This window comes from Scophthalmus maximus, chromosome 19 (genome assembly GCF_022379125.1).
Source record: "Scophthalmus maximus strain ysfricsl-2021 chromosome 19, ASM2237912v1, whole genome shotgun sequence".
NCBI classification, from domain to species: domain Eukaryota; kingdom Metazoa; phylum Chordata; class Actinopteri; order Pleuronectiformes; family Scophthalmidae; genus Scophthalmus; species Scophthalmus maximus.
Genome location: NC_061533.1, coordinates 6,692,668 through 6,719,278, shown reverse-complemented (window position 1 = coordinate 6,719,278; position 26,611 = coordinate 6,692,668). Strand labels below are relative to the sequence as shown.

Genomic DNA, 26,611 nt, shown 5'->3' with positions numbered 1-26,611 from the left:
TAATTGTGATACTTTGGATTATTTTAGAACTATTTACATTCTGCTCATCCTGAGGATAACAGTAGTAGGTAACAGCCACTTTTGAGAGCCACTTTTTGATTATGCGTTCGCTTACGTGCAGTCATCTACTTGTTTATTTACTTATTTACTCCACACTTACACAATAAAATATAAAAACAAAGCAACAGGGCAGCATTAATTTCCCCCTAGAGACGTTTTACTTCTCATCGACAGGATAGGTACAATTGGGGGAAACGTGTGTGTTACACAGGAAATGTTTTTGTTTACGGTAAAATCAGAGGGTTTGGCAGCATGCTGGCTTTCCAGGGAACGGGAGTTTTCTGCCACTTCTTTTACCGTGTTTAGGATGTTAAGCTACTGTAGAAAACAATACACCAGAGGGGATGTTCTATCCTCTGAAACAGTACAGGATGTAATACAGGTTGTGGCACGGTAGGTTCCCCCTTGTCTTCAGTGTGCAACAGTCAAGGCCCAGTGAACTTTTTTCTGAAGTGACCTTCATTCACTGTTAAGAGTAACAAACTTCACATGCCCCACATTCAATCACTTTGACTATAACACGGACACAGCTTCCTCAAGTGTTTTACCTTGAATAGAAACAACGGGGGAATGTAACACAAAATCTACTTTTGCTCATAAATGGTCAAGATTTTAAAATATCTGTCCATTTTTGGGGGCATTTTCTGTCCTGTCATTCTGTTAAGTTGCTCATTTTGTGTGGTGATTATATTACCTGTACCTCTGGATATTTCTTATTTTGTCCCAGCAGCAGTCCAAAAACAAATAAATTCAGTTTGCAACTGTTGAAAATGGATGAAGGCCACAAATGCTCTCATTGGAGGACATGAAGTCAGAAAACATGCAATTTTGCTTTATAAATGACTAAAATTGTATAATGAATCAATCATCAAAATGCCATTTTATTCAGTTGAATGACTAGTTAATCGACTAATATTGCCCTCTACAGATAAAACAAATTGCGGCCACATAATATCACACCTGTTTTTGAGACATTTAAATTCAGGTTACATGTTAATTGTCCCTTGTTTCAAAACATTTCTTACTTTTTTGCGACAACTAAATGACTGAATGTATTATGTAATGGCTTTGTTTACTGTGCTGAGAAAATCTTGCGACTTCAGTTTTCCCTTCACAACTTAATGAGTGAAGCCAAATTGTAGGATGGCTTTGTCAGACAGTGCCTAATGCACAATGCATAGGTTGTTGCATAACTCTCCCCTCAAGCCTTGGGACAGCAAGGTCACTGTGGAAAAAATTGAAATCACAATCAGCAATTTGCATGTCTTGAAAATATGTTGTTATGGAGATTCTTCTACATTTTTCCAGCATTGTGATGTGGTGTGACAGCCGTGCCTCCTTGAATTCTTAAATTAACACTTAGTTGCTCCTTGTGGGAACAATGAGTCACTGTCTCCTGCTACAAAACACATTAGTTGAATGGTGGGAAATGAACCACACCTACTGTAGTTGGACAAAGGAATTCTATGGTCACTTCATCACCTAACCCATTGTTGAGTAAATAAACTACAGTCCAACCATGAGAAAATGTATACAATACTTACAATGACAAAGAAAGACCTCGATTGACCTTTAGTGTACATTTTGTAATGTTTAAGTAACAGTATAGTTAAATAGGTCATTGGATCCAACCTAAATCTTTTCTCCTATGGCTCCTTCTGAGTTTTGTCTGCTGCAACCAGTGATGGAAGAAGAACCAACACAAGTGTCAAGTACTCCAATACAAGTAAAAGTCTTGCATTCAAAACTCGCCATTCAAATGTAGGTCAAATTTCAAACAAACTTCCCAACAAAAAATCGACTAAACAATGTGCAGTCCCATTCACTACCACTAGGTGAATATTTGGAGCTAGGCGAATTGCAAGTACGGTAAGAAAAACATGTGTCTCAGTGGCTACTTCAGTCTCAACTGAACTAACTAGCTAACTAACTAACTAACTTCAAAGCAGAGAACTCAAACTTCAAAGCCATGACTTACTAAACTTCAAAGCCATGCGGTCAGAGAACTATTTCTCTCTCAATGCGACAGTAACAAACTTAAAGGCATGGTGGACCAACGCGCTAACCACTAGGCCGAAAACCCTGAGTCGTAGTGTCAATCGCTAGCACGTCTCTTAACACGTGATGTTGACCGGTCCGCACCATTTTTTGGTTTGTTTTTGATTGTCCGAGCCAGGGCTGAGCCGAAAACCCAGATCTTTTCGGGGCACACGCAGAACCGACAGCATGTGCACCGTGAGTAAATATTGGCTGAGTTTTACAAAAACCGTATTGGATTAAAATTGCTTACTGCCCCTTTAAACATTGCTGCCTTTAACAGACATTGTTCTTAAACCAACTAAACAACATATAAACTGCCCTTATTTAAACTAAATATGAAAATGTGGAAATGTAACTTGGGTCCCACACAAACACTTACTTCACCTAATAGATAGCTATTAGCTTACAATTTTTTTTGCATTATTTTTTGGTCGTGCATATGTACACAAATAGTCAAAGAAATGGATGTCAACATCTGAAACATAACAGCAGGCCCAAACCAGTCATTATTTTATATGGGGTTAGGGTTAGGGGGTTAGGGTTAGGGTTATAAATTTAAATTTGTATTGTATTGCACACTCATATACCTTTTCTAAATGTAAAAAAGCAAATCAGATCAGATGAAACATAATTGTGGTAAAAAGTTCTATATTTCTCTCTGAAACATGGTCGAGTTTTCGTATTGAGTAACAGAAAAGGTAAGCTGGGTACAAGGACCTCAAAATTGCACTTACAGTACTGGAGTATGCATTTAGCTATATTTTGAGGAATTAAGTATGGTTCAAGTATAGGACACTGGATCTAATCTATTTCTCACGTTACCTAACGCTTCTTTTGTCTGCTGCGACACAGCAAGTTCTTTTGGTCACTGTGATCCTCTCCAAGGAGAGCAAGGAATGAATTAAAACAGAAATAAATTCACTGTAGTATACTCCTCCCATAGCACTTAATAGCTCAGTTTGCATTAATCACCTACATTGAAAAGGTCTGCCACTCCTCGCAAGGCTTCACTCCCACAGCTATGCCTGTATATCAGTCTGGCCTTACAAAGACTGTCTCAGCCTCGAAAATACCATGACTCAATGTCCGGTACCAGGCTCCACCGTCATTACAGCCTTGTGGGGTGGAGAACGCCACTTACCATGTCAAGCAGTATTTACAGAAAGCGTTAATGTTGTTTCTGTTGTGTTGATATAAGGAGGGAGCTACAGATAGGGAGGCCAGATGATGGAATGCGACTGGTAAATGATGTGGTTGGGTGTTTTTTTCATCTTACAAATAGTAGATAGTTGCTGAATAGAACAAAAAAATATATTTTTAAGAAAAGCTGCCTTGATCTGTGCCTGATTACCATCATTTGTTGAGGTTGCTTGGTTAAAACACAGGAATGGAAGGCTTTTCCGCAATAGATTTGGTATAATTTTCCCAACCGTAACAAACTGCAAAAATATAAAGCTGGTGCAGATCACTGTGTGAGTCACCTGCAGTTTAAATACTCACACGCCAATACATTTTGATTCAGAGTGATCCTTTCTGCTACTCGGAGGAGAGATCCTTACAGATTAAACCTAAAAATCTTAATTCTAGGTCCACTTAGCAGACCGTGAGAAAAAGTTACTACTGTCAGTGGAGCTTGGACTCAGATTTTTCTGGCAAACTTGTGTTTTCTAAATCGAGATTAAAGTAATAATTTTGGAGTTTTAAACCAGTGGCTGCAGACGTTTCCCAAAACAAAGGCCAAAGTTGATGTTTGCCTCAAACTTAAGATATTCATTGCCACCAGATTTCCCACTAACACCGGCATCTCGGACCCAAACGAATGCTTTGTCGGCCACACCTCCCTCCGACCTTCGTGTATTCAGCTGTAGGTATAGTCTACGCAGCCAAGTAGGCGGCACATTCTCAGCAGGCCCGAATGGCAGCAAGCAACTAGGTAGCATGTCTAGCATCGTTAGCAGTTTTGTGTTGTGCCCATAAATAACGTAGCCTTGGATTTCGTAGCATGGATCAGGGGCAAAACTTAACCTGTGCCACGTGCCGTTTGTCGTGAGAACGTCCCAACTGATTAGAGCCGGGGCCTGTACTATGAAGCGGTTTCAACATACCTGGGATATGCAATCCACATGCACTAACATGAAGGCTTGCCCAGACCGGCCTCCAAAACAGCGAACGTAGAACCACAGATTACTGTGTGTATTAGCTTATTTGACAGTTGAAATGTGTTTATATGTCGCATCTCTAAAGTTTATAGGGAAAACAGTGGGTCCACCGTGATACAAGATTTACTGTTCATTTGAGACCATGTCCGCAGTCAAACTACACTGTGTTAACTGGATGACAACTTTCCGTTCTGCAGGTTTACAAATGAACTGGGTTACCAACTCTCATTGGAACTCTTATTACAATGTGAAAGTGGGGCCCTTGAATTGTGAAGTGAGGTGATGAGTGGTGAGTTAGCAAATTACCCATTTTGCCCTTTTCACAAATTCCTTCCAAAAGTGTGACTGTGCAGAAATGGATGAAACATTAAGAGAACGCTTTCTTTTCCAAACTCTTGAATGGGCATTTGTGTCCAAATAATCATGCTCGCTGTTGAGCACTTCAGCTGTGTCTTCAATGTGCAAACCAAAAGTCTGTGCATTTTTTTAATTAAATCTTTTCTTGGGGGGGAAAAATATGTCAGAATACAATGAACGATTTGTGGGGGACAACAGACTGTAGTTTGAAGAACTTTTCCAAAATTATTGACTCAGGATAATAGTCTTCTTGTTGAGCTATATGAATGCTTGTCTTATTATCAACAGCAACCTCTTTTATGCTTAGAGATATTCACATAAAGACACAATCTTTGGTCAGCTTTGTGTAGGCCTTCAAAGCTGGGTGTCTTCAGCATCCAACAAAAAAAAAGAAGAAGAAAAAAATCATTGTCGCTCTGCTGACCAAACATAAAAAGGGACCATTACAAAGGTTGAACTGTTTTACCCCACTTCACCCTCCCACCCTTTCTTTTGGCAGAAACAATGTTGCTGCATTACTTGACTGTTATCCTTCCCCCCTGATGATTTTCTGTAGCATTTTTTTTTACTTCTCTTGTTTGAACAGATGCCGACCCCCTCCCTCCTGCAGCCCCCATCCTCTGGGATTGCCGTAAGGCTCAGTACAAAGAGGTAACACTCACTTACATTAATGTTAAGAGTCCAGCCCAGTTCCTTCCACCAAGTGAGATCAAACGACATGATGTATATCACTTCCAGATGAGAAATTGTCCTCCTTTGTCCTACTTTATCTATGAATGGATTATGAAAGAGGCCCGCTGAATGACCGTGCTCACCTTTCAGTGCGCCGACTGCTGCTATTACCCCATTTTCATAGTGTGATGAATCCCGGCCTATTGGCCACAGAGCAAACCTCAAATGTACCCTAGTCAATGAGAAACAGATCTCATGAGACATGATAGCCTTCCCAAGACTGATTCAGATTAATTGCAGAAAAGAGCCGCAGCCAGTTCAATGAATCTGTGAATGACTGGTTGAGTTGGAGTGGAGACAGATTAGCCAGCCGTCTCCTCTCATTAGGAAACCTGGTGTCTGAATTGGCATTTCGTCCACAACAATACTGGGTGCTCTCAAGATATGCAGCTAATGTTGTCTGTAAATACAGACTCTGGTGGCGCAAAAATTCCCGGTGTCGTGTTTCAGCCTCACACCGGTTAGAAACTTTGAGTGCCACGGAATCTAGAAGGCACCGAAGAATCCCAGAGAAAATGTCACCTTTGACCTTTTCTGACTTTAAGGCTTAATAGCATTTCAACCCAATTCTGGCAACACTTCCATGAGCTTGACGTCGCGAAGGACCGATGACATGTAGAGCTGAGAAACATTTACAACTTCAGCATGCCCTTCAAGATTGAGTGAATTTTCCAGTGGTCATCGGGGCCTGTGCTTTTTACAGAGTGGCTTCACTAGCTACAGGCCCATTAGTGCAATGGCAGTTTTCTTTGAACAAAAATCAATATTCACTCGACCAAAGCTCTGAGAAAACTGTCCAACCAGCAGGCAAGCGCTGAGTAGCACAGATCTGTGACTGCTGTGCTGAAACAAATAGATATTTCGAGATTAGCAGCAAAGTTTGTGTCATTGCTGTTTTTCCTTTTGCATATCACACTGAGAATTTTCACACCATCTCCACTACCAATGAAATACTACAGATTACAACATGTCTTACAACATGTCTTTGGCCAAATGTTTTTTTACTAAAGCAAATGCTCAGAGTTATCAATTAGCTTTATAGTCAATTCAAAAACGACAGCATTCACATGTATTTAACATGACTGCGGCATATGGATGGATAATGAAACTGCGCAAAGGTTCCTTATCCTTCCTACATGCCATATTGCAAACAGCCTGTTTGTGTGTGTTTAGCACAAAAGCATACAGTTGTATGTAAATCTTGAAAAAAAAATTGAAGTGCAAAGAAGTAAACACCCAACTTCCTGTGGGTACAGCAACTGTTCCCACAGGAAGTTACTCAAACGTTTACATGCCACAGTTGCAATATAATTTTCTTATCTTTGTGTCAATAAAAAGAGGTAACCGTCATTTTTTTCACTGAAAGTAATCAACGAGCAAATGTTTTAAAAACCAAGATTGCTTTAAAGCACTTACCCTAGTTCTGAGGGTTTGTCCTTCTCGCCAGTATCTATCCAGATAGTCAGAGAGCTGCCATCTTCTTAATGATTCGTAAAAACAGAGACTCAGCTTAGGTTCAAATTGATTTATTTTATCATAAAGCAGACTGAATTTGTTTCCCCCTCTAGGTGGAGAGTCTCTGGGCATTCTAGAGGATTCTAGGGGGGAAAAAAACAACCTATAACCTCTGCAATTCTGATTAATGATTTTACACGATTGGCACATGCTGTGCATTAACATTTAAAGACGGGTGTTTTCTGCATGGGTTGTAGACTTCTTACGTCTTTCCACTTCAATAAACAACAACTTTTTTCTTTTCTTTTGTATGTGTAAATCCACTGACATACTGAAATCCCCCTTTCCAGTGTAAAATCTGCTCTACAAAATGTTTATTCCAAGTGTTTGTGTGTATGTGTCTGTTGAGTCCATCATAATTTTGTCATGTCAATGCTCCCAACAGAGAAGCAGGGACTTTTCTTTTTCACGAGGAGCACCGAAGACGCTACTGTGCAAAGATTTATGTTTGTCAATATTTAGCGGTCGTCGGGAGCCACCGATGGCCATAATGCAGGCTACAAATCATTTTCCGTTATCCCACCACCACGGCCATGTGTGGTTCGAGTGGGCTCCGCTGCGAGCTGCCGAAGCATCATCCACTCACAGAGTCGGCGTGGTCCCGTTCCCCCTTTATAGGAGCCCCGCCCCGAAATCAGTCGATCAAATTCAACATCGCACTCGCACGCGTCGCACCAATCAGCGCGCGGAGGGGGTGGTCCCGAGCGGTGGTCCGGGAGGGCGCTGGCCAACCAGCGCGGCTGCCGGTCGGACAAAGAGCCCACGTCAACGGTCGTTGGCTGCTCGAATGGCTCATTATTCATACTCACACTGGGATTATTTAAGGAGCCGCGATGAGGCGAGATGTGGCGGCGGAGGAGTCTGTATAAAAGAGGAGGCGAAGTATCGCCGCCGGCTGCACAAAACTCTCCACGTGAACGGAGCAGGTGACCGGACAAGTTTTTTTGAACAAAAGTATTAAAAAACCACCACCCTTCCCTTCCCCTTCGTCATGTGCATCCACAGATAATCTCATTAAATAAATAAAAAGTCGCCAGGTGGCTACTACCAGCATCATCCCTGTGGATGAACACACTGCTGCTGCTGCTGCTGCTGCTAAACTCATCCAGTAATCCTGGTGTAGCCTTGTTGGAATTTTTTGTCTTTATTATTGTATAAACTAGTCCAGACAGGCTTTGAAACATTACAAATATCACCACACGCCAGCGAAATAAGCGCCTGCTTTGAAAAAAAAAGAGCCAATAAACTTCACCCAACAAGTCCCCATCAGTGTGCGTAAAGGCGCACAGACACGGATAAACGTTATATCGGGTGATTGTGAGAATCGGTGACCTCAGCCGTGCAAAGACAACACCATCACTGCTTTTACTCATTACACACACACGCACACGCACACACACACACGCCCACCGCCCAGGCAGCCTCCCCAAACGACGCTTTTCGCCTGAGCGTGTTCATTAGTACGCAGAGGAAGGGGAGGAGGTGGACCGCTCGTCTTCTACGTCCCGCCGCTGCGCTCAGAGCCGCTGTTCCACTTCGCCACCGGCCCCGCTCACGGCAGCAGCCCACTTCTTCTCCTCCTCCTCCTCCAGCGGGATATTCTCTTTTGTGTTTCTAATAGCAGAGACAGACAAAGTGCCAACCGTTTTTTGTTCGTCTCTCCACAGCCGGGAGAGATACATCTGAGAGACGCTGCTGCTCGTCGGGGTGGTGGTGTTGGGTTGGACACGGTGTTTCATGGTCCCACACACACACCTCGCCTTCGCCGTCTCCTTTTTGAAAGGGGTGAAGTTCTAACGTCGACTTTCGTGAAGTTTTTTTTTTTTTGTTGGGGTTGGGGGGCGGGGGTTTGCCCCGAGAGGACGAGCACATCCAGCCCGGCATCACCATCATCATGACTCGGAGATCCTGTGCCATTTACGCCACCGGCATCGTGTGCGCGCACCTCCTCATACTGGGGATCGCCCTGATCGTCGCGCAGGTCTTCCAAACGATGATACACAGCCGGTTAAAAAAGGTGAGCAATTCCGTTTTTATTTAAACCCACATCATGATTTCCACAGTGTTGCTCTCACACCCTGTCCCCATGTGTCACTCTTGAAGGAGGGGGGAGGGGGGGGGTTTAAAACGTTAAAGCGACTCATCTGCAGTTGTCAATCACGCGCATTCAGCATCCCGCCGGTGATGGAGCATGCACGGTCACAGGATCCTCCGTCGTTTTAGGGGTTTGTGTGTGTGTGTGTGTGTGTGTGTGTGTGTGAATTGACTGCATTCTTCTGCCGTGCGCTGCACCGGTGCCCGGCGTGTGTCTGTTGCAGCCTCCTGCACCCGCAGCTCGGCGGGATGAGCCCGCGGCATTTCCCCCCTCAGTCAATCCGCATGATCCGCTGCTCGGGCGGCGTGAGCAGGCGACACGCGGGTGTGCAGACTCGGGCTTTTTTTTTTCTTCCTCCAAGCGTTCGCGTCGAGGGGCGGATGATTAATCCGGCATGTAGACGTACTCTTAACATTACGCAAATGCGTAATGCGCGCCCGGCTTCGTGTAGAGATTCCGGCTGCAGCCCACGAGAAGGGGAAGGACGATTGAGCGAGCTCTGTCATGACCTTACCCCCATTTTGTGTCATTTCTATTTCCTGTCACATACCTTCTTCTTTTTTTTTCCTTTTTTTTTTTACGAATCCACAGGGGTTGTGTGTGTGTGATTTGTGCACATCTCGCAGGAATCACTTCGCTTCCTGTCGTATGTGGAGGGGGAAACATGCATGTGCTCATTCTGCGGTGCGGATCGTCGGGCACTTTCATAAGCTGCCCGCTGGCTGTGCGCATGACCCGCTGACACGGTCGGTTCTGCGAATACAGGCTTGATACAACTGCATGTCGGTGGTTGACTTGTTCTGGTGAGTGTTGCCGGTAGTAGTTGTGGCAGCAGCAGCAGCAGCAGCAGCAGCAGCAGTAGTAGTCGAGGTCTCAGCCAGCAGGAACACGTTGGAAAGGGGGGGGAGGTGTGAGGGTCTGTATGTATGTCTATGGATGGATGGATGGATGGGGGATGGGAGCTTGGGTGAGTGTGGGCAGGCAGGCGAATCAGGGAGCCACAGACTTCAGCTGGTGGATCTGTAGTAAGTTTCTGCATGTGTGGCCAGCCGTCCACCGTAGTTTGCACATCGAGCAGTTTAAACGTGAACAGACCCGAGCCAGATGCCATGGTGTCACTGGCAGACCCTCGGGGATCTGGTCAAAGAGGTGTTTCAGTGGTTAAATGTCTGGGAATAAAAATGTGCACGTCTCGACCGTGCTCGTTTTTTTTCTGTAGGGCTGCAGAGGCTTTGCTCGTTTTCAGCCCTCACTGCTCTGCAAATCATCCCAGGCTCGATCAGCTGTTCGCCTGTCATATGATTTCCATATAAGTTAATCAGCCTACACCATTGCACGTTTTCGGTGAGCCACTTTGACTTCCTGTTGTGACTGTACACTCATATGAACATTATCGGAATGCAGTGAGGCCAAACGGTCATGTTTGACTCGGGTAGGATTTGTCAAATTTCGCAGAAACAACCACTACGTTTACTCTTTTTGACCCAACACCTTCGGAAATCCACTCAACACGCCGTGCGGGCCAGCGTTCGAGAGTCCGTGTAGTCTGAATATATCGCTCATCGAAAATAAGGGAGAGTGGCAGTGAATTTGTGTACACACTCACCTACACTAGTGTTTGTATGCACTGAGTTATATATATATATATAATATTAAGCTATATATACATGGGTGATGGGGTGTCTTGGCAGCTGACACCCTATCCCACCCTGCAGTCCCACTGCTGCCGCCTGCCCTTTAAAAATGCCTCACATTCCTCTTACTGACTACGAATCTCTGCGTCGGATGCCCTGTGCAACTCGTAATCTGTACTTAGAAATCTCCAGGCCTCTTTGCCCCCCCCACGCCCGCCACACAGTCGCTCCCTCCCCCCCATTCTTAAGAAGACGAAGAAAATCCAGATACAGCTCAGCAGAAAAGCCAGACACACCATTTGTCCAAGTTGGAGGCTCACAAACGTCTGCTCCATAACACAGATTTCCCCCCCCAATGGAGTTAAATTTGTATCCGGGTCTCATTCTGAATCATGGCAACATCCCAGGGGACCCGAATTAAGAGAGTGAGTCAAAGTTCATCAACGGGGGACATATTTCTGCTGTGGCCGGCGATTAGCGGAAATGACAGCATAGCTAATCCTCTTTCACCGCAGTCTCCCCGTTGAATTAGACAGGACCCGATGTGCCGAACCGACTTAATAAAAAAAATTGTCAAACCTGGCTCTCTTTAATAATGATCTTGCTTATTTGTTGAGCACAAGTCAAAGCTCCAGGACACAGACTCTGTATGTCTGCTGAGCTGGGCGTGGAAGAAAAACAATGCACAAGTCATGTGAGGAATTTGACAGACTCCTTGGCCTCAGGGCCATGATTTCTGCCTGCGAGCGACCTCACGGTGCCTTGTGGTTGTTCAGTCGTGGCCTGTTCAAAGTTGTTCTGAAGGAAACTGAAAAAAGAAAAACTCCCCCCCCATGCCACTCCTCTCAGCCCTGTTTAGGAAAGGAGACGTTTCAAGGTAGCGGGACCGATTGAGCGTTAAAAGCAATCCAAGAACAAGGTCGACAAAATGAACGGTCCGCGCAAAGTTTAAATGCAAAATCTCCAGTAAAGAGGGGACTTCTGCAAATAGTAGGGGAGTTACTTTTGCTTTCAATTGCATTATTTTGCTATTGCAGCTTACAACAGGATCTTGACGCACCACGCCTAAGCTGTGCCTGAAGCTGTCTGGCTTAATAAAGAATCATTTCGCCTTCCTTGTTTGGTTTAACTTTGCCTTCACACCAACGAATGACACCAACACTGTATTTAGATCACAGGGACAAACCTCTCCGCCATGTCCCTCACCTGTTGGTCTGTTTGTGATTGATCAAGGTTCCTTTATCTGGGAGATAAATGATCCTCGCACAACTTTGATGGCCCTTTGAAAGACCTTTTATTCAAGGTTGGCAAACACAGAAAGTCATGCAGACTAGGGACCACACATGTTGGCTTCAGAAATGCTGCAGGGGAAAGGGAAGCTGAGGCAAGCCTGCTTCAACAGTGACAGTGTTTGCACTTAGTTTTTACAAAGGGCAAAATGGGGTCAACTCTTTTGGTTTAGCACAATGTTTTATACAAGTGACATACAGCAGTGACTGATAATCACATGACTTTTTTCACCGTAGCTCTTAATTAAGAAGCAGAATCGTCGAGACTCAGGAGATTCTCCCGTCTTAAATACTTCAAGTTCCCCTTTCAGTGCGTCTTCTCTGATTCTGATGACTTCTTCTTTTGGAAGTAGTCAGTCTGGCTGTGGCATCAACCTGAAAGTGATTATTCAGAGACTTCCTGGGTTAAATTTGAAAATGCACAATGCAAAATTAGTATTTTTTTTTGATAAGAAATAAACAAAGACATACGGGCATGTCAAGGGGCTGAAGACCATAATAAACCCCTCTGAAGTTTTAGTGAGTTGTCAATAAGTAGGTTGAATGAAAATCAATCTGTAAATATCCTGAGGATTTGTTGCTGTGTTTCTGTTGTATATCACTGTAAAAAGATCTTTGGATTTGGGTTTATTTGTTCGACAAATCAATTTAAGATCTTAATATGGGAAATTATAAGGAGCTTTTTTCCATTATTTGGACATTGTAGAGACTAAACAATCATCAAACAAATTAGGAAAATAAACTCGTCAATATCTGTTTTGTGATAAATCCAATGGATCAAGGGCGGCATGTTCTCATTAATTCAGTGGTTTTGAATCTCATGTTTCTCCTCAGTTGAACCATGTCACCCTTTCTTTGGACGATCAAAGCAGATATTTTGGTTGACCCCCTTCTGCCACTTTACAAAACCCTGCGTTAGATGTCAATGGGGAGATGATGAAACAAAACCCGGCAAACAATTGTATAGAGCAAAACATGTTTAAATGTCGGAAGTTGTAACCCAAACAGGAAGTGCAAGCCACACCGTAAGCTATATTTTCTCAAAGTCCCCGATAGCCTTTGAGAGAGCGCGGAAGACAATGTATGGCCTCTGTCGACTACCTCGTGGTACTCAGGGGACGGATGGTCTTTTAGAAAAGCGCCATTAGAAAGGCACGAAAGGAAGTGGGCCATTTCTCCTTTCCTAAGTTTAAAAATACCCCCAAGAATGGAAAAAGGCTTCCTTTCCCCCCCTCCCCTGGTCAACAAACACCTGCAGCTTCTGTTTTCTTATACATTTTGAATGGTCTAGTTAAAGGTTACTGATCACACTTGTCCGTACATGTTGCACCAGGCTCATGTCACGCACGGTTACGGACGAGGTTCAGTTGTCAGACTCTTCTCTCTCCACCTGATCACAGTGAAAACATCTTGTACATGCTGTGGTTGAAATGGCTTGTATATTCTGAATATTGAAACACTCACCTGACCTTCTGCATTAGGTTTGAAGGCTGATGTTACACTTAACTATTGCAGCACACTGCTGGATTGTGTGTGTGGGCTGACTGGTAGTTCACAGATAGATTGCTGTGGCCTTGGCGTGCCAACGTCGGAGACTTTGTGCAGGGGTTTTTTTTTTGGCTAATACTTTCTGCCTGTCCTGACAGTTTTTCAGCTATGAAGGACTGCCTCTCTGCCTCCCTCTGGGTTTCAGGGTCTTGGCCCGGCACTGACTCCTTCGCAGAAATCCCTGTGTGCGCTTTCAGATTGTCTGAACACCAGAAAGTGTTTTGAAAGTGTCCGAATGTGAATAAAATGGGATAAAAGTGTAAAGTGTTGCAATAGGAAATATCAATGCATTATATTTTGACACGTTGCTCCCTTTTTTTTTCCTCTCTCAATCTGAATGTTTTGACTCTTTCTTACAGGAAATGACTTTGACGGAGAAGAGCCAAGTGTTTGAGTCATGGAAGAATCCACCACCACCTGTTTACATGGAGTATTACTTCTTCAATGTGACCAATCCAGAGGTGTTCTTGAAAGGAGGGAAGGCGTCCGTTAAACAGATCGGACCCTACACTTACAGGTAGTTTTTGTTGTGAAGACCTAAATCCAAACAGTGTGAAAGTAGAAGTGCAGCTGTAAATATGTGCTGTATTGTGAGGGGAAATGAAACAAAAGATATCTGGACTAACCCACCTATGACTCTCTCCACACCAGGGAATACAGACCGAGGGAAAACGTCACTTTCTTGGAGAACGGCACCAAGGTTTACGCCCTGAACCCCAAATCCTTTGTGTTTGTTCCCGAGAAGTCCGCCGGTAATCCTGAGGTAGACGTCCTCGTGACCGTCAACATCCCATATGTGGTAAGACGCGATGTCTGCACAGCATGTTGTGCGTTATGTCCTGCAGCTGCCAGTTAAACAGGCCCCTTTGGGTTGAAGTCATTTGATCGGCATGTGTGCTTTTAATTTCCACACTTATTGATCTAACACACTGTAAGCCATTGTCCTCTCAGAGTCATTGGGACATTTTGACATCTTCCACGATACAAATGTAAGGCATATATGGCCAAGACAAACCAAGTGAAGCCAAGTCAACTTGGATATACTGTAGCATTTTATCATGAGATGTCCCACAAAATCCCTCTCACCTTTTGCCTTCATTTCCCTTCTCTGTTTTTTGTCTTAATGTCATTGTCTCTCTTCCTCAGGCGGTGATGAGCGAGCTGAACTCCTACTCCTTCTTCCTCCGATCTCTAGTTTCCATTTACATGAACAGTCTGGGCATTGAGCTGTTCATGAACCGCACTGTCCATGAGATTCTGTGGGGATTCAAAGACCCTCTCCTCACAAAGATTCACTCAATGAAGCCTGAAGTGGACGAATATTTCGGGCTGATGTGGAAGGTAAGCTTGGAAAGTTTGGCGCACTTTGCTGTCCCTGAATGTGACGGTCAGAGGAAACCTGAAGTAACCTCTTGGATGTTGGCTGTTCGGGGTTACAATGTCAGCAGACATGAGGAAGCCTGTGGTAGCGTCATATAAGAAGTGAGATTGACAACATGCTGATGGAAGCGGATGATTGTACTTCCAATTTATGTCTCTGTAGAGCAACATCTGCAAAACCAGCCTTGTGATGCTGAGGGAATGCGTATTTTCATGTGATTTTTCAAGAAAAAAAGTCCACGGCCAGCCTCTCAAAGAGGAACATTTCCTTGTCAAATGTGATTGCAAACTGAATATCTTTGGGATTAACACGTGTGTGAGAGAAGAGAAGCAATTCGGAGACATCTGATGGGCATTCTTCATATTTTACCCCCATTTTATACACAAAACTTGTTAGTTGCAGGCCCTAAACGTAAAGATGGCCTTTTAAAGTACTAGTGGGTTTTTTTTCCCCACCTGAGGTCGAACCAGTTTAAGTGAAAACATGTGTTGTTATGTTCTTCAATCAATAACTGATTCCTTTATTGTGCAAGAGTCTGGTGAGCATACTCATAAGGGGCATATCGGTGACAAACACAAAGCAGCGTTTCTTCACAGTTCCCATGGTCCTTTGTCAGCAGATATAAACACTGTCTCTGACTCAGTGCCTCAATATCTGTCAGTCAGCGCAGCATTTTCTGAACCTTGTGTTGTTTTCCACAGAAAAATGGCACTCATGAAGGAGAGTTTGTGTTCCACACTGGCGAGGAGAACTACTTGGATTATGGCAAGATCGACACGTGGAACGGCCTCAGGTAAAGTGTCATGTCAGGCAGTGTTGACTTCCTGAGAAAGAGGAGAAAAAAAAAGGGTGGGGGGGGGATTTTTCGCAATAATCGGACACGCCTTCTTGTTAAGCACACACCTTTTCGCTTCTTCCCGCTCACAATATTCACATTTACAACCTGTATGTGAAAGTCCAGAGGAGGAGTGCGTCAGGAATACAAAATGAGTGTTTGGATATTTGAAGTGACTTTGTACCTGCAATGTGATCATCAGGTGTTCAGATCCTTTACTCCAAAGAATAAGTACCAATGCAATGGTGTGAAAATACTCCACGACAAGTAAAGATACAGCATTGAAAAAATTCTACTTATGAAGAGATCTAATAATTATTTGAACTTCCTTTTGGCCTCAAAACATTATTTGGAACTCCTCACTGGGGTGCGAGGGTTAGTCGAATATTCAGTTTATCAATTGACTGAAATTTTATTTTGATTATTTGCCAGAGAAGTTGTAGAATCGTTAAGTGTTATGTCTTATAAGCACTGTTCTCAAAATAAGCATTTGAGGTACTTCTGTTCTCTTAGAAGTACCTCAAATGTGTACCTTAAGTGTAGTACTTTAGCTACAACAAGCACTAATGACTCCTGTTTTCTGGTAATCAATAGTAAGATGTCGTGGTGGTCTTCCAATCAGAGCAACATGATCAACGGTACGGACGGCGCCGTCTTCCACCCTCTAATAAACCGGAATGAGTTGCTCTACATCTTTGCTGCCGATCTCTGCAGGTACGTGCATGTGTGCTCGTGTTGTTTTGAATTAATTTACAGTCGAGGCATCCGGGCGGGGGCCAGAACTTTCAGTGAAGTTGGCTGAGTCATACACGATATGCTTACAAATCCACTGATAAGGACCCGTGTTGTGGTTATTGCGTCTGATAAGGAAAACTGTGAATGCAAAACACATGTTGGAAGACAGGATTTTGACCTGAAGACAGCTGCTTTTTGATATAGGAAGTGATCATTGTTATGCATGACACCTATATTTTTGCCAAGATTTCAAGGACGATAACAGACATTTCCTTCTTTTGAATCACCGTCAAAGGTCTTTATTTAGTCTTCCAAAGAGTCCCTTGAATTTACTCTTATTTTATGATTCCCAAAAGTAGACGCTGAGCTGTTTTCTTTGCACAGGTCCATTCATTTATCCTATGTGAAAGACGTGGAGGTGAAAGGCATCCAGGCGTACCGCTTTGCACCCCCTAGCGATGTCCTCATGAGTCCCAAGGACAACCCCACTAATGAGGGCTTCTGTGTGCCGGCTGGAGACTGTCTCGGCACCGGGGTGCTTAAAGTCAGCGTTTGTCGAGAAGGTAGGAACCCCCCCCCCCCCGCTTTCCATACATCCTGACCCGGTTACCCGCCGCCGCCGCCACCACCACCACCACCCACTTCACTTCGATGACCCCAAACCAGTCCCATGACACGGCTTTCCCCGCTCTTTCTGCCCCTCAACAATTGGTCTTTCGGTCAGCTGCCCCTGCCCTTGTTTTCCCTCTGTTTGAGCATACCAGATTTTACTCGGCACAGGGTTCAATGATTAACTGCGCTGGCTGTATATAGCGACTATTGAAGTATTTTATGGTGGTCATTGAGTAGAGTGTGATTGCTCGGATAAGGCAATCTCCCCTGGGAATGACACATGAATCATTGCGGTATCAGGGAGAGAGATACGCTACTGTAACTCCAGGACTCGACTGTTTGTATAGTTCACCTGTATAGAAATAATAATACTTTTTTAATTTGTACTTTTGTTAAAACATATACAGTCTAAAGGCGTGTTCGGACAGGATTAACACTACAGGGGGAGGTGGAAGATAAAAACTCTCCCTGTGGTACCTGGTTGTCGAGCGATCTGCTGCGCAATGCCAATTAGTGATATTCCTGTTCCTGTTCCCAATATCAGATGAGGTTTATCTCATGTTTCCTCGGGGAGTGAGTCATGTCTTTGTCTTAACTTGTTTCCTTCCAGGCGCTCCCATCGTGGTGTCTTTCCCACACTTTTACCAAGCCGACCCCATGTACATCAACGCTGTTGACGGACTCAGCCCCAATAAGGAGGAACATGAGACATACCTCGACCTGCAACCGGTAAGGCTGAGATCTAAGCAGATTAGAGTCACGTGGGCGGGTCTGTGAGGAACCTTCATCTGTCGGTTTATGACGGTTTTATCTAAATGAGAAATAGTTATTTTGATTGTAAAGCTCCGTCTGTTTTTGTTGTCATCGTTGGGGGATTTTGTTTGGTCAAGATTTTTTTTTACAAGATTAATTAATTAATTTCTTTTTCATTAAACTTTTACTTATTGAATTCCCATTCAGATAATAAAAAAGGTTCCATGTTGAGATTTAATCCAGATTTTTAATGCACAAAGGATGTATAATACAGACAACTTAAAACTTGATTGGTACATAAAAAAATATAATGGAAATCACAACAACAAAAAAGGAAATTGTTTCTAATCCCACTTTGACCAAACCAAATGTTTATGAATTTTAACTTTTTCATATTCTTTCGTATTTTAATGACACACTGAAATATCACAAAGGTGTCAAATGTAGAATCTGTTTAACTTAAAGCTCAAACTGATTCTTCTCCAAATCAACAAGGGCAATAGTTTTCATCCAGTATGTGAGAATTATAAGAATGAAAAGGCATCGAAAGATTCATCAAGACCTTTTCCTTTTTTTTGGTTTGAAAACCATGTCTTTGTCTCCCTTTTTAGACCACAGGAGTTCCCATCCGTGCCTGCAAGCGAGCCCAGCTCAATATCATTCTGAAGCGAGTTCCAGGCTTCCCGTAAGTTCCCACTTTGTTGAACCCTGACCCACTTCACTGTTGCCACACTCTGTCCCCATTTTGGCCTCGCGTTGAGCCAGATGTTTCCCCCTGACCTCCAACGTCTCTCTCTGTCTTTCTGCCCCGCAGCAAAACCAAGTACATCAACGAGACCATCTTCCCCATCATGTTTGTCAATGAGGTGAGGATCTGCCCTTAAGCACCAACCGAAATGTGCGCTGTTCTTGTACGCGAATCATAAGTCAATACTGTCGACTCTCTCAAACCTAGACGGCGACTATTGACGATGACTCGGCTTCCCAGATGAGGACGCTGCTCCTCATTGTGACCCTCGCGTCCAACTTCCCCTTGCTCATCGTGGGCATGGGCATCATCCTGCTGCTGGTGCTTGTGGTCTTGTTCTGCCGAAACCGCCAGAAGAAGGTAGGAACCGCCGCTGTGTTCCGTGGCATTGATAATCCTAAAGTCTAGCATCATTAATCCCCACAGTTACCCACTGACATGAGCTTACAGAGTTAAATGGGAGCGAGAGTGAAGGTGGCGCGTAGTGAGATGTCACAGTAAACCCTAGTGTTTTCAAGTTTTCACCTGGGTTTTGTTTGTGTTTTTTGCATGATTTTACTTTTTAATGCATTCACCACACCAGGTTTAACCCCAGAGCCTCGCGCATGTTAACTAACCCATTGCATGTATCCTGCACAGCGGAGCTTTTGCATGAGCCGTTTTCCACAATTCTGGTTCGACCAGTGTTTTAGTTGTTTTTTTTCTTGCTGAAGGTTTTCTATCAGTCGATGCATCTTTTATGAATCGGTCTAATCTCCGTATTCAGAATAGAAACCACGTTTACTTCCCTTCTGGTCAGTGGAGCTTTACACAATCGTAGCACTGCACTGCTGAGGACCAAAGTGCTTTGACCTAGAATAATCCTGAGAACGATGCACCGCACATGTTCACCTCTTATCTCCAGCAGTGCAGGATTGCCGAATGAACCCTGGCCTTTCTGCCTACTGCTGGATGAGAACATCCATGGCTGTTTGTGAAATGTGTTTAAACATGAACCGCCAGGATGCAGTTAGCTCGGCTTTTTCACATAAAGACTGGTAAAGAGAATGAATTGGCTAGCCTGTCTCCTCAAAGGTAACAAAATCTGCCCACCGACGACAACATTTGTGGTTTTAGCGCTTCAGTTCCGTACAGATCGAAATAAAGGCAGGTTATACCGTGTTAATGAGTGATTTTAAGAGATACCGGGATGTGGATTTTGTCTGGATCTTGTTGCCTTTGAACAGACGCCAGCTTCATACTTGGCACCGAGAGTCACAAAGGTTCTCATCTGATTCTTTGCAAGCGAACACACGTGCATTTAAGTTGAGCTTAGCATTGAGAGACTGTTATTGCTTAATTGCAATGTGACAATGTGTTGTATTAACCTGTTCTAATTTAAATTTTCTGTAACCCCCCCTTTTTTCCTTTTTCTGTTTTAGAATGAAGTAAAACGTATTGATTTTACTGAAGCTTTTCATTCTTTTACTGTAAGTCTTCTTTTTTGCCTTGTTTGCTATTCTCCTTTTTAATTTGTTATCCATCATCTCTGTTTATTATCATTTTTAATTGACTGTACGGGACCTGATGTTCCTTTGAGTTATCGCCACACAGTGTAATTGGTGACTTTTAAGTTAATATTTTCTGTGGTGGTGGTGTTGTTGTCGTTGTAATTGGTGCACATTGAGGTTGTGGTGGTTTACTGTGAACATTCCAGTGAAAACTTTGATTCCCATTTTTTTAATGTCAGTGTTGAGTGTAAAAGCTGAGTATTTGGAGGTTTTGCCAGTGCTGTGGTTTGTACTAATGCCCCCTCTCCTCCTGACTCTTCCCGCGCAGACGGCAAAAGATGACACGGCTTACACTCAGGTCAGCGACAAACCGGAGGAGCAGTCGGAAACGCCGGCCAACCAGCCAATGAGGAACGGCTCCTACATTGCCATGTCTCCAGTGGAGGCCCAGAAGTGTTGATCGAGGATCTCCCGGCCAAGCGTGGAGCTCAGGAAGGGGGCCGAGGGAGCAGCACAGGGGTGTTACATTAACACGGGTGGGGGTTTACACACAGTGGGCTCATTCCCACATGTTTTTGGGGGGTGGGGAGGATAGGGAAAAGTGGTGGGGCAGAAACCCCTGTAAATATTTGGTCAGCAAAGACATTGCTCCTCTCACTGAGCCCTCTCATGACTGTCTGTCCTCCTCTACTCTACCTGCTGAGCATGGCCCTCACTGCCTGCCGTACTGCAACACAACAAACTCCCACACCTTAATTTCTCATTTCTGTCCTGGTCGGCCCTTAGAGATGACGGGACGCTGGGCGGGCGGGCGGCCTTCGGCCAGGACGAGCCTTTTTTCCCCGTAATTCTTCTGAAGGAACATGGTAGCATAGGTGTCGCTGCTGCACAAGGATGCATGATCTCCTGAGCAGACTCTGCTGACTAATATGGCTCAGAGAGAGTTTATTATTCACCTAGACGTCAGCGGGTATGGTTTTCTTGCTCTTTCCTCTCCCATCAGTGTTGCGTGAGGAGGACATGTCAAACCAACACATACATTTTTTTTTTTAAAAAGCCCCTGTAAACTGAAACCTTAGGACAAAACTGTGAGCTCCCGGGCTCAGTGGAGAAAAATGGTTTTGCTAACAAAACTGAACTTGGCATATCCTTTTTGTAGAAAAGAAAAGAAAAAAAAAGATGAAGAAAAAACTGACTGAGCCAAACTATTTATAGAATCTGCCTCTTTTTTTTTCCCTAAGACTAATTGGTGCGCACACACATACACACACGACCCCGCACTTCCAAGTATTTGTTATTGAAAGTGTATGTGCAACTTTATCTTACATTGCAGTGTCCTGCTTTGATGGACAATGGTCAACAGTTTTTCTTCATGCAGGCACTATGTAGTGTGACACCTGAAATACTCGTGATTCCCCTCCTTGTTATTCTGTCGGCACCATCACTTGTAAAAAAAAAAAAATTTTTAAAAAGATGCCCTCATTAGTTTAGGTGATATTGAGTAGATTTCAGATTATTAGGATTGCCAGCCGTAGCCTGATAAAGAACCTTCTGGGCCTCATCGCATATTCGGAACAAAAAAGGAAAAAGAAACAACCAACAGATCTTACTAAGGGAGACTTGAACCTGCGTTCTGCCTTAAAACGGTTAAGCGTGTTCTGTATGTTAAAACATTATTGTTCAAATGAGCTGGAAAATCTCGTGTCGCTATTGTACATATATAAAAGGGGAGACGTCGAGATACCTCCGACCAAATCCAGCAAGCAAGTCCTCCGGGTTGCGCAGACGGACGCCAACTTTGCTCGGGTGTCGCCCGCTCCTGCACATCTACACTGTTACTTATTAGAGAAAGCACAATTTGGATTGCTGAGAATCAGTCCTTACACAAGGCTGCCAGGTTTTTTGGGGGTCCTATAATTATATAAATATATATATATATATATATTTACAGCTTATCTGTCAAAGACACTGTCAAGTGCCGTGACTAGTAAAATAAACAAATAAGTGGAATCATTTGTGTGTTGAGGGAGCCCTGTTCACCACTCACCGCTGTGCAGCCGTACGGTTTGCCGAGTAAATTCAGGCATTCGGGCAAAACGCAGCACACAGCACTTGAATCACTGTTTGTCTTAAGTTTCCTGTTGCGTTTTCGGTTCGCTGTCCGCCACACCACGTCACGTCAAAACCCCATTGGTGTTCATCAATGAGGCCATAATACTGTCAATGTGGGAAATTCCCTGCACTTTGCCTGCATATTGTGCCCTGTGTATGTTTTCTTTTCTTTAAAAACTAAAAAACAAAAATAGAATTCATGGTTTTCTTTTTGTTTTTTTGTCCTGGTCATTTCGATACAGGTGGTCCATACATTCAGTACATCTCAACGTTTTGTCCAGGCTAGTATTGGTTATGATGATTTTGTTGTGAATGGACAGCAGACGTCCCTGCCTCTGTGCTACTTGCTTCTCAGCACATAGTGTCTTCTTTTGATATACTTTTGTATTTGTCATTGCTGCTAAAAGATGCCACAACCTATGGACGTCATTATGGGCTATTTACCACAATGTGCTCGTATTCAGGTTGATTCACACAGGCTCCCTGTTTTCTGTGTTGACAACCCTTTTGACAACCTGAGCACAAGAAGAATCCCAACGCTTGCTGCCATTTACTGGAATTAGCAGTTGCAGTTATCACTTAGCTGTATTTTCATCAGTCATTCCTCCATTAGCAGATGACATGACCATATCACACGTGTCACAGGGGTTTTTAACAAAGGGTTAGAAAAGGACGAGCCACTTGTTTAAGATTTGTGTCAAAGTCTTGCCTTGAGTCTAATGACACGGTGGTGGAGAGTTCTTTAGAGCAGAGCTTCGACACTTGCTTTTTCGCTTTCTCCTGGAGAGTTGGATGAGAAATGCGAGACTCTGCAGCTTCTCTTGTTCCTGAATTATAGCGAATAAACGTGTTCCTCAAAATGTCAAACTATTCCTTTAAGGTGAAATCAATTCACCAAAGGCCTTTTTCATTTCACCTACATGCAAGAAACTTCCACCTGGTGCAAACTCACAAGCCATTCTTATCCAGCTTTTGAAAATCCTTACTTGAACCTGAAAGACCTTAAATCCATGAGTCGTGTGTCTGTTGCTTGTACAGCGTTGGTTCAAACACACACACCCCTACCTGAGCCATCACTGCTCCACCTGTCTGACTTGTACTACATTGACCTCTGAGTGCAATCCTTCATACCCATTGGCTCGTCCCTGCTTGACCAAAGATAACCCACATAGATCTGCCCCAGCGCAGTGTTTACTCTCCTGTGCGATAACGGCTGTGCCACAAAACTACCGCCTACCTTTTCTTTCTTTTTTCCTTTAAAATCGTGCCACCACTTATGTGAAGTATTTGCAACAGTGTTATATGTGTGTGTGTGTGTGTGTGTGTGTGTGTGTGAGAGTGTGTGTGAGGCAGAAAGCATGTATGTGCCTTTTTACATCAAGGCAAAAATAATAAGTAAATCACAGATGTTAGTTTGAAGGATATTGCTTTTCTTCACCCTGTGCGCAAAAGCAAAGGAAATTAATCAATGCTCTTGGTGAGCGGAAGAAAATTCTCAGTATAGAGCAATACAGACCTGTGTAAAATAAATTGTGGATGTTTTGAGGCTACACAATATTTATGTAGATTCTACTTTCCTGAATTTTGGGTTTTTTTCTTGGTTTCAATTGTGTAGGAATATTCCCATGTTTTTTTTTTGTGTAGAATGATTTGGTTCTTTTATTTTGTTATATCCAGCTTGGAGTGCAAGCACATTTCATTTCCATTCATCATTTCATTTTTTTCACACTAGGCAAACCGAGTGTAAACGACGGACCAGTATTCGACACTGGGTCCGGACAGAGCCCTGTAAAAACGTCTGTAGGAGTGTTCACGAATGGCTACAATGACGACTATGAGAAATTATGAGTAAAAAACTAAAAAAACTGTGGAGCTGTTTGTGGAGTGAAATGCTACATTTCTGTCAAACTGGAGTGATTTACTGGAAGGCTGATTATCTTGACTAAGTAAAGTATTGATCCTGTATAACCTGTATCTAGATGAATGAAGCCCTCCTTCAGGGATGAGCACTAGTGCCATACCATCCTTGGTTGATATTAATTTTTTATATTTTTTTTCCTTAATTTGCTCCTTGGTGTAACAATCTCCCTGTTTCGATGTTCTGAAGTCACTAACAGACGTTTCCTCTTTAAGATATACTAATTTTGTTTTGCTGCTGAAGATGACAATCCCCTTGTCATGTGAGGTGCAAAATGATTTTCAAAGTAATATCCGTTTTTAGTTTTGATAATTTACACCGCACAGATGTTTCTACAGTGCTTTTGTAAACATTTCTAGTGAATTTGCAAAAAATAAAAGTTGCACTGGGGTGCAAAAATTCACCTGCTCATCTTTCTTCTGTTGAATTGTCCCGCTGCTGAGAAATGTTATTTCTGTGGACGTTAAGAAAAATTATAATCCTGATAACTGAAAGCTTTATGTACCAGTGTAAGTTGAATCAATTGGTCAGTTAATTAACTGTTGTTTCAAGGAATTAAGGAATTCCTCCCTTCTTCCTGCTCCTCCTAGGCAAAGATTTTCTTTGCGAACTATATTTCAGGTTTTTTGAACTTTTGATTGGACAAAAAAAGCTATTTTGAAAATTTCACTTGCAAACTGATATGTGATGGGCATCATCTAATACATTGTTGACCAAATAATTCATCTAATTAGATGTGAAAATAATTGGCAGAATAATTGGCTGCATTGAAATATTTAACTGAATCATCTAATCGGAATTTCTGTTTCTGTATCATAGTTTATACAGATTATTTCTAGTTAAAAAAATTTTAATCATATGAATAAACCTGCTGAATTTAAATCATTGAAATCAGTACCTTTAAAAACCAACTGCCTTAACGTATGTGTTTTGAATTCTCTTAAAGTGGCTAGGCAGTCCAGTTTGATTTGGTATTTTTACCATTAATTTAATTCAAAACATGAGCAGGAAAAACTCAAATGTGATGTGTCAGATTTGATCACTATAAGTAGACAAAAACACAATAGCAATAACACACATACATTATTGTGAATGTACCATTTTCATCCTAAAATGTAAAAAAAAATGAATTTCAGGATAGTTGAGAAAAATTGCTCATTAATCACATTGCAGTCTCACATCTGTTCCATAAAAAAAAAAATTGAATTTGGAATAACTTGGCTATATCTGAATATTTCTCCATAAATAATGAAATACTTAACTACAGTAAACAGCATTCATTGCGTGAGTACATATAAAGGCGGCCTTTTCTGGTCATTATTATAAGTGTTGGCCTCGGGGGGCGGTTAAGTTCTCTCCGTCTGAACATATGTTTCTGCCCTTGTGACGATCATTTCAGGGACTGCAGGCGTCAACATGTACAGACTCTCTGGTCCAGGCTTTCCATGAAAGTGTATACATATTCACTTTGGAGATGGTGCCCTTGTTTGCTGACACTGCAACCTTATCGCCTCTAAATGACCCTTTATACTCACTGATCTGCATCAGCAAATAGGTTTTGCACAATAGGTTACTTTCAGGGGACAGTGGCGGGACACCGTGACGCCCTTCTGCTGATGGCAAAATTCATTCTCATGTGTTTCCTTGGTTCGTTTTTACATTCATTTTTGTTTTAGAAGTACAGCTTTTAAACTGTCTCCCTTATCTTTCAGTCAGTTTAAAGTTGTTAGTATAAAGCTGGTAACTTGACAAAAGAAAATACAGCCGCAAAATCTTGTGAAAATACCAAAAAATATTCCTATACAAATGTTAATTTCAACAAATTCATGACGACAAAGCAGAAAGATATCAATGATTTCTGTTAACGTGTCAGTGCCAAATCATACTTCACACACTTCTCATGTCTTGTTTCCAAAATCCCCACATTTACATTTTACAATGATGGATGGGAAAGAAAAGTTTCACATCCTCCCATTTGTAATGCTGAAACCAGAAAATGACAGTCATCATCAAATCATGAGAATAATTGCAAAATAATTTTTCCGTTGGTTGAAAGTGAGAAATGAACGTCAAACTGTGAAGTGGGGTTGAGTCTTAGCTCGCCCCGACTCTCTGGAGGAAGTGGCTGATGACAGAAGAAGGTGAGATGAGATATGAAACACTTTATTGATCCATCTCCAGATCCTTTGTTCTGACTGGTTCCCTAGAAAGGACAATGAACATTAAATATCTATAAATTAAAAGCTGTGTTCAAACTTCCATTTTCCTTCAAAAGAAACACTAAATACTGCCTGTTCCCGCCGTGTCCGAGCGAGGCCTTTTCTGAGACGCTCCAGTTGACTCATTCAACGTGTCTTCATTAAGGGGCCGAGCTTCACAACAGCATAGACCACCTGCAGACGACGGACAATAGACGCCCCCTCCTCCGACACGCTGGGGAAACTAGGTCTAACTGCCTTCTTCTTTTGTCCCACTTGACGCCAGTGTGTGAGGTTTTTCATGCTCAGTGTGTGTCGGTGGCTGCATGTGGGGAGTAGCCGAGGGCACTGGGGGTGGCCTCCGTCACTGCAGAAGCACAGTGATGTTTATCACGTTTTA

The 26,611-nt window shown here is 43.0% G+C and overlaps 1 protein-coding gene and 1 long non-coding RNA gene across 5 annotated transcripts; one reads left to right on the top strand and one right to left on the bottom strand.

The window, feature by feature from the left end:
* Positions 1 to 116: 116 nt before the first annotated feature.
* Positions 117 to 2,294, bottom strand: LOC118314621. Its single transcript, XR_004794689.2, has 2 exons — positions 1,605 to 2,294; positions 117 to 1,285 (listed from the first exon to the last, which is right to left on the bottom strand). It is a non-coding gene; the product is annotated as an uncharacterized LOC118314621 (long non-coding RNA).
* scarb2a (scavenger receptor class B, member 2a) lies at positions 2,170 to 24,416 on the top strand. Of its 4 annotated transcripts, XM_035641173.2 has the most exons (15): positions 2,170 to 2,295; positions 5,203 to 5,267; positions 8,531 to 8,880; positions 13,789 to 13,946; positions 14,081 to 14,228; positions 14,576 to 14,770; positions 15,512 to 15,603; positions 16,240 to 16,359; positions 16,765 to 16,943; positions 17,603 to 17,721; positions 18,357 to 18,430; positions 18,560 to 18,611; positions 18,701 to 18,853; positions 19,915 to 19,962; positions 20,312 to 24,416. In XM_035641173.2, exons 3-15 carry the CDS (start codon positions 8,758 to 8,760, stop codon positions 20,441 to 20,443), a joined length of 1,593 nt encoding a protein of 530 aa, XP_035497066.1. In that variant the 5' UTR covers positions 2,170 to 2,295; positions 5,203 to 5,267; positions 8,531 to 8,757; the 3' UTR covers positions 20,444 to 24,416. The 4 variants fall into 4 exon arrangements, with proteins under 4 accessions (XP_035497066.1, XP_035497067.1, XP_047185230.1 ...); XM_047329274.1 differs by lacking the exons at positions 2,170 to 2,295; positions 5,203 to 5,267 and having other exon boundaries at positions 8,309 to 8,880; XM_035641175.2 differs by lacking the exons at positions 2,170 to 2,295; positions 5,203 to 5,267; positions 8,531 to 8,880 and adding an exon at positions 9,632 to 9,761.
* The last annotated feature ends 2,195 nt before the right edge of the window (positions 24,417 to 26,611 follow it).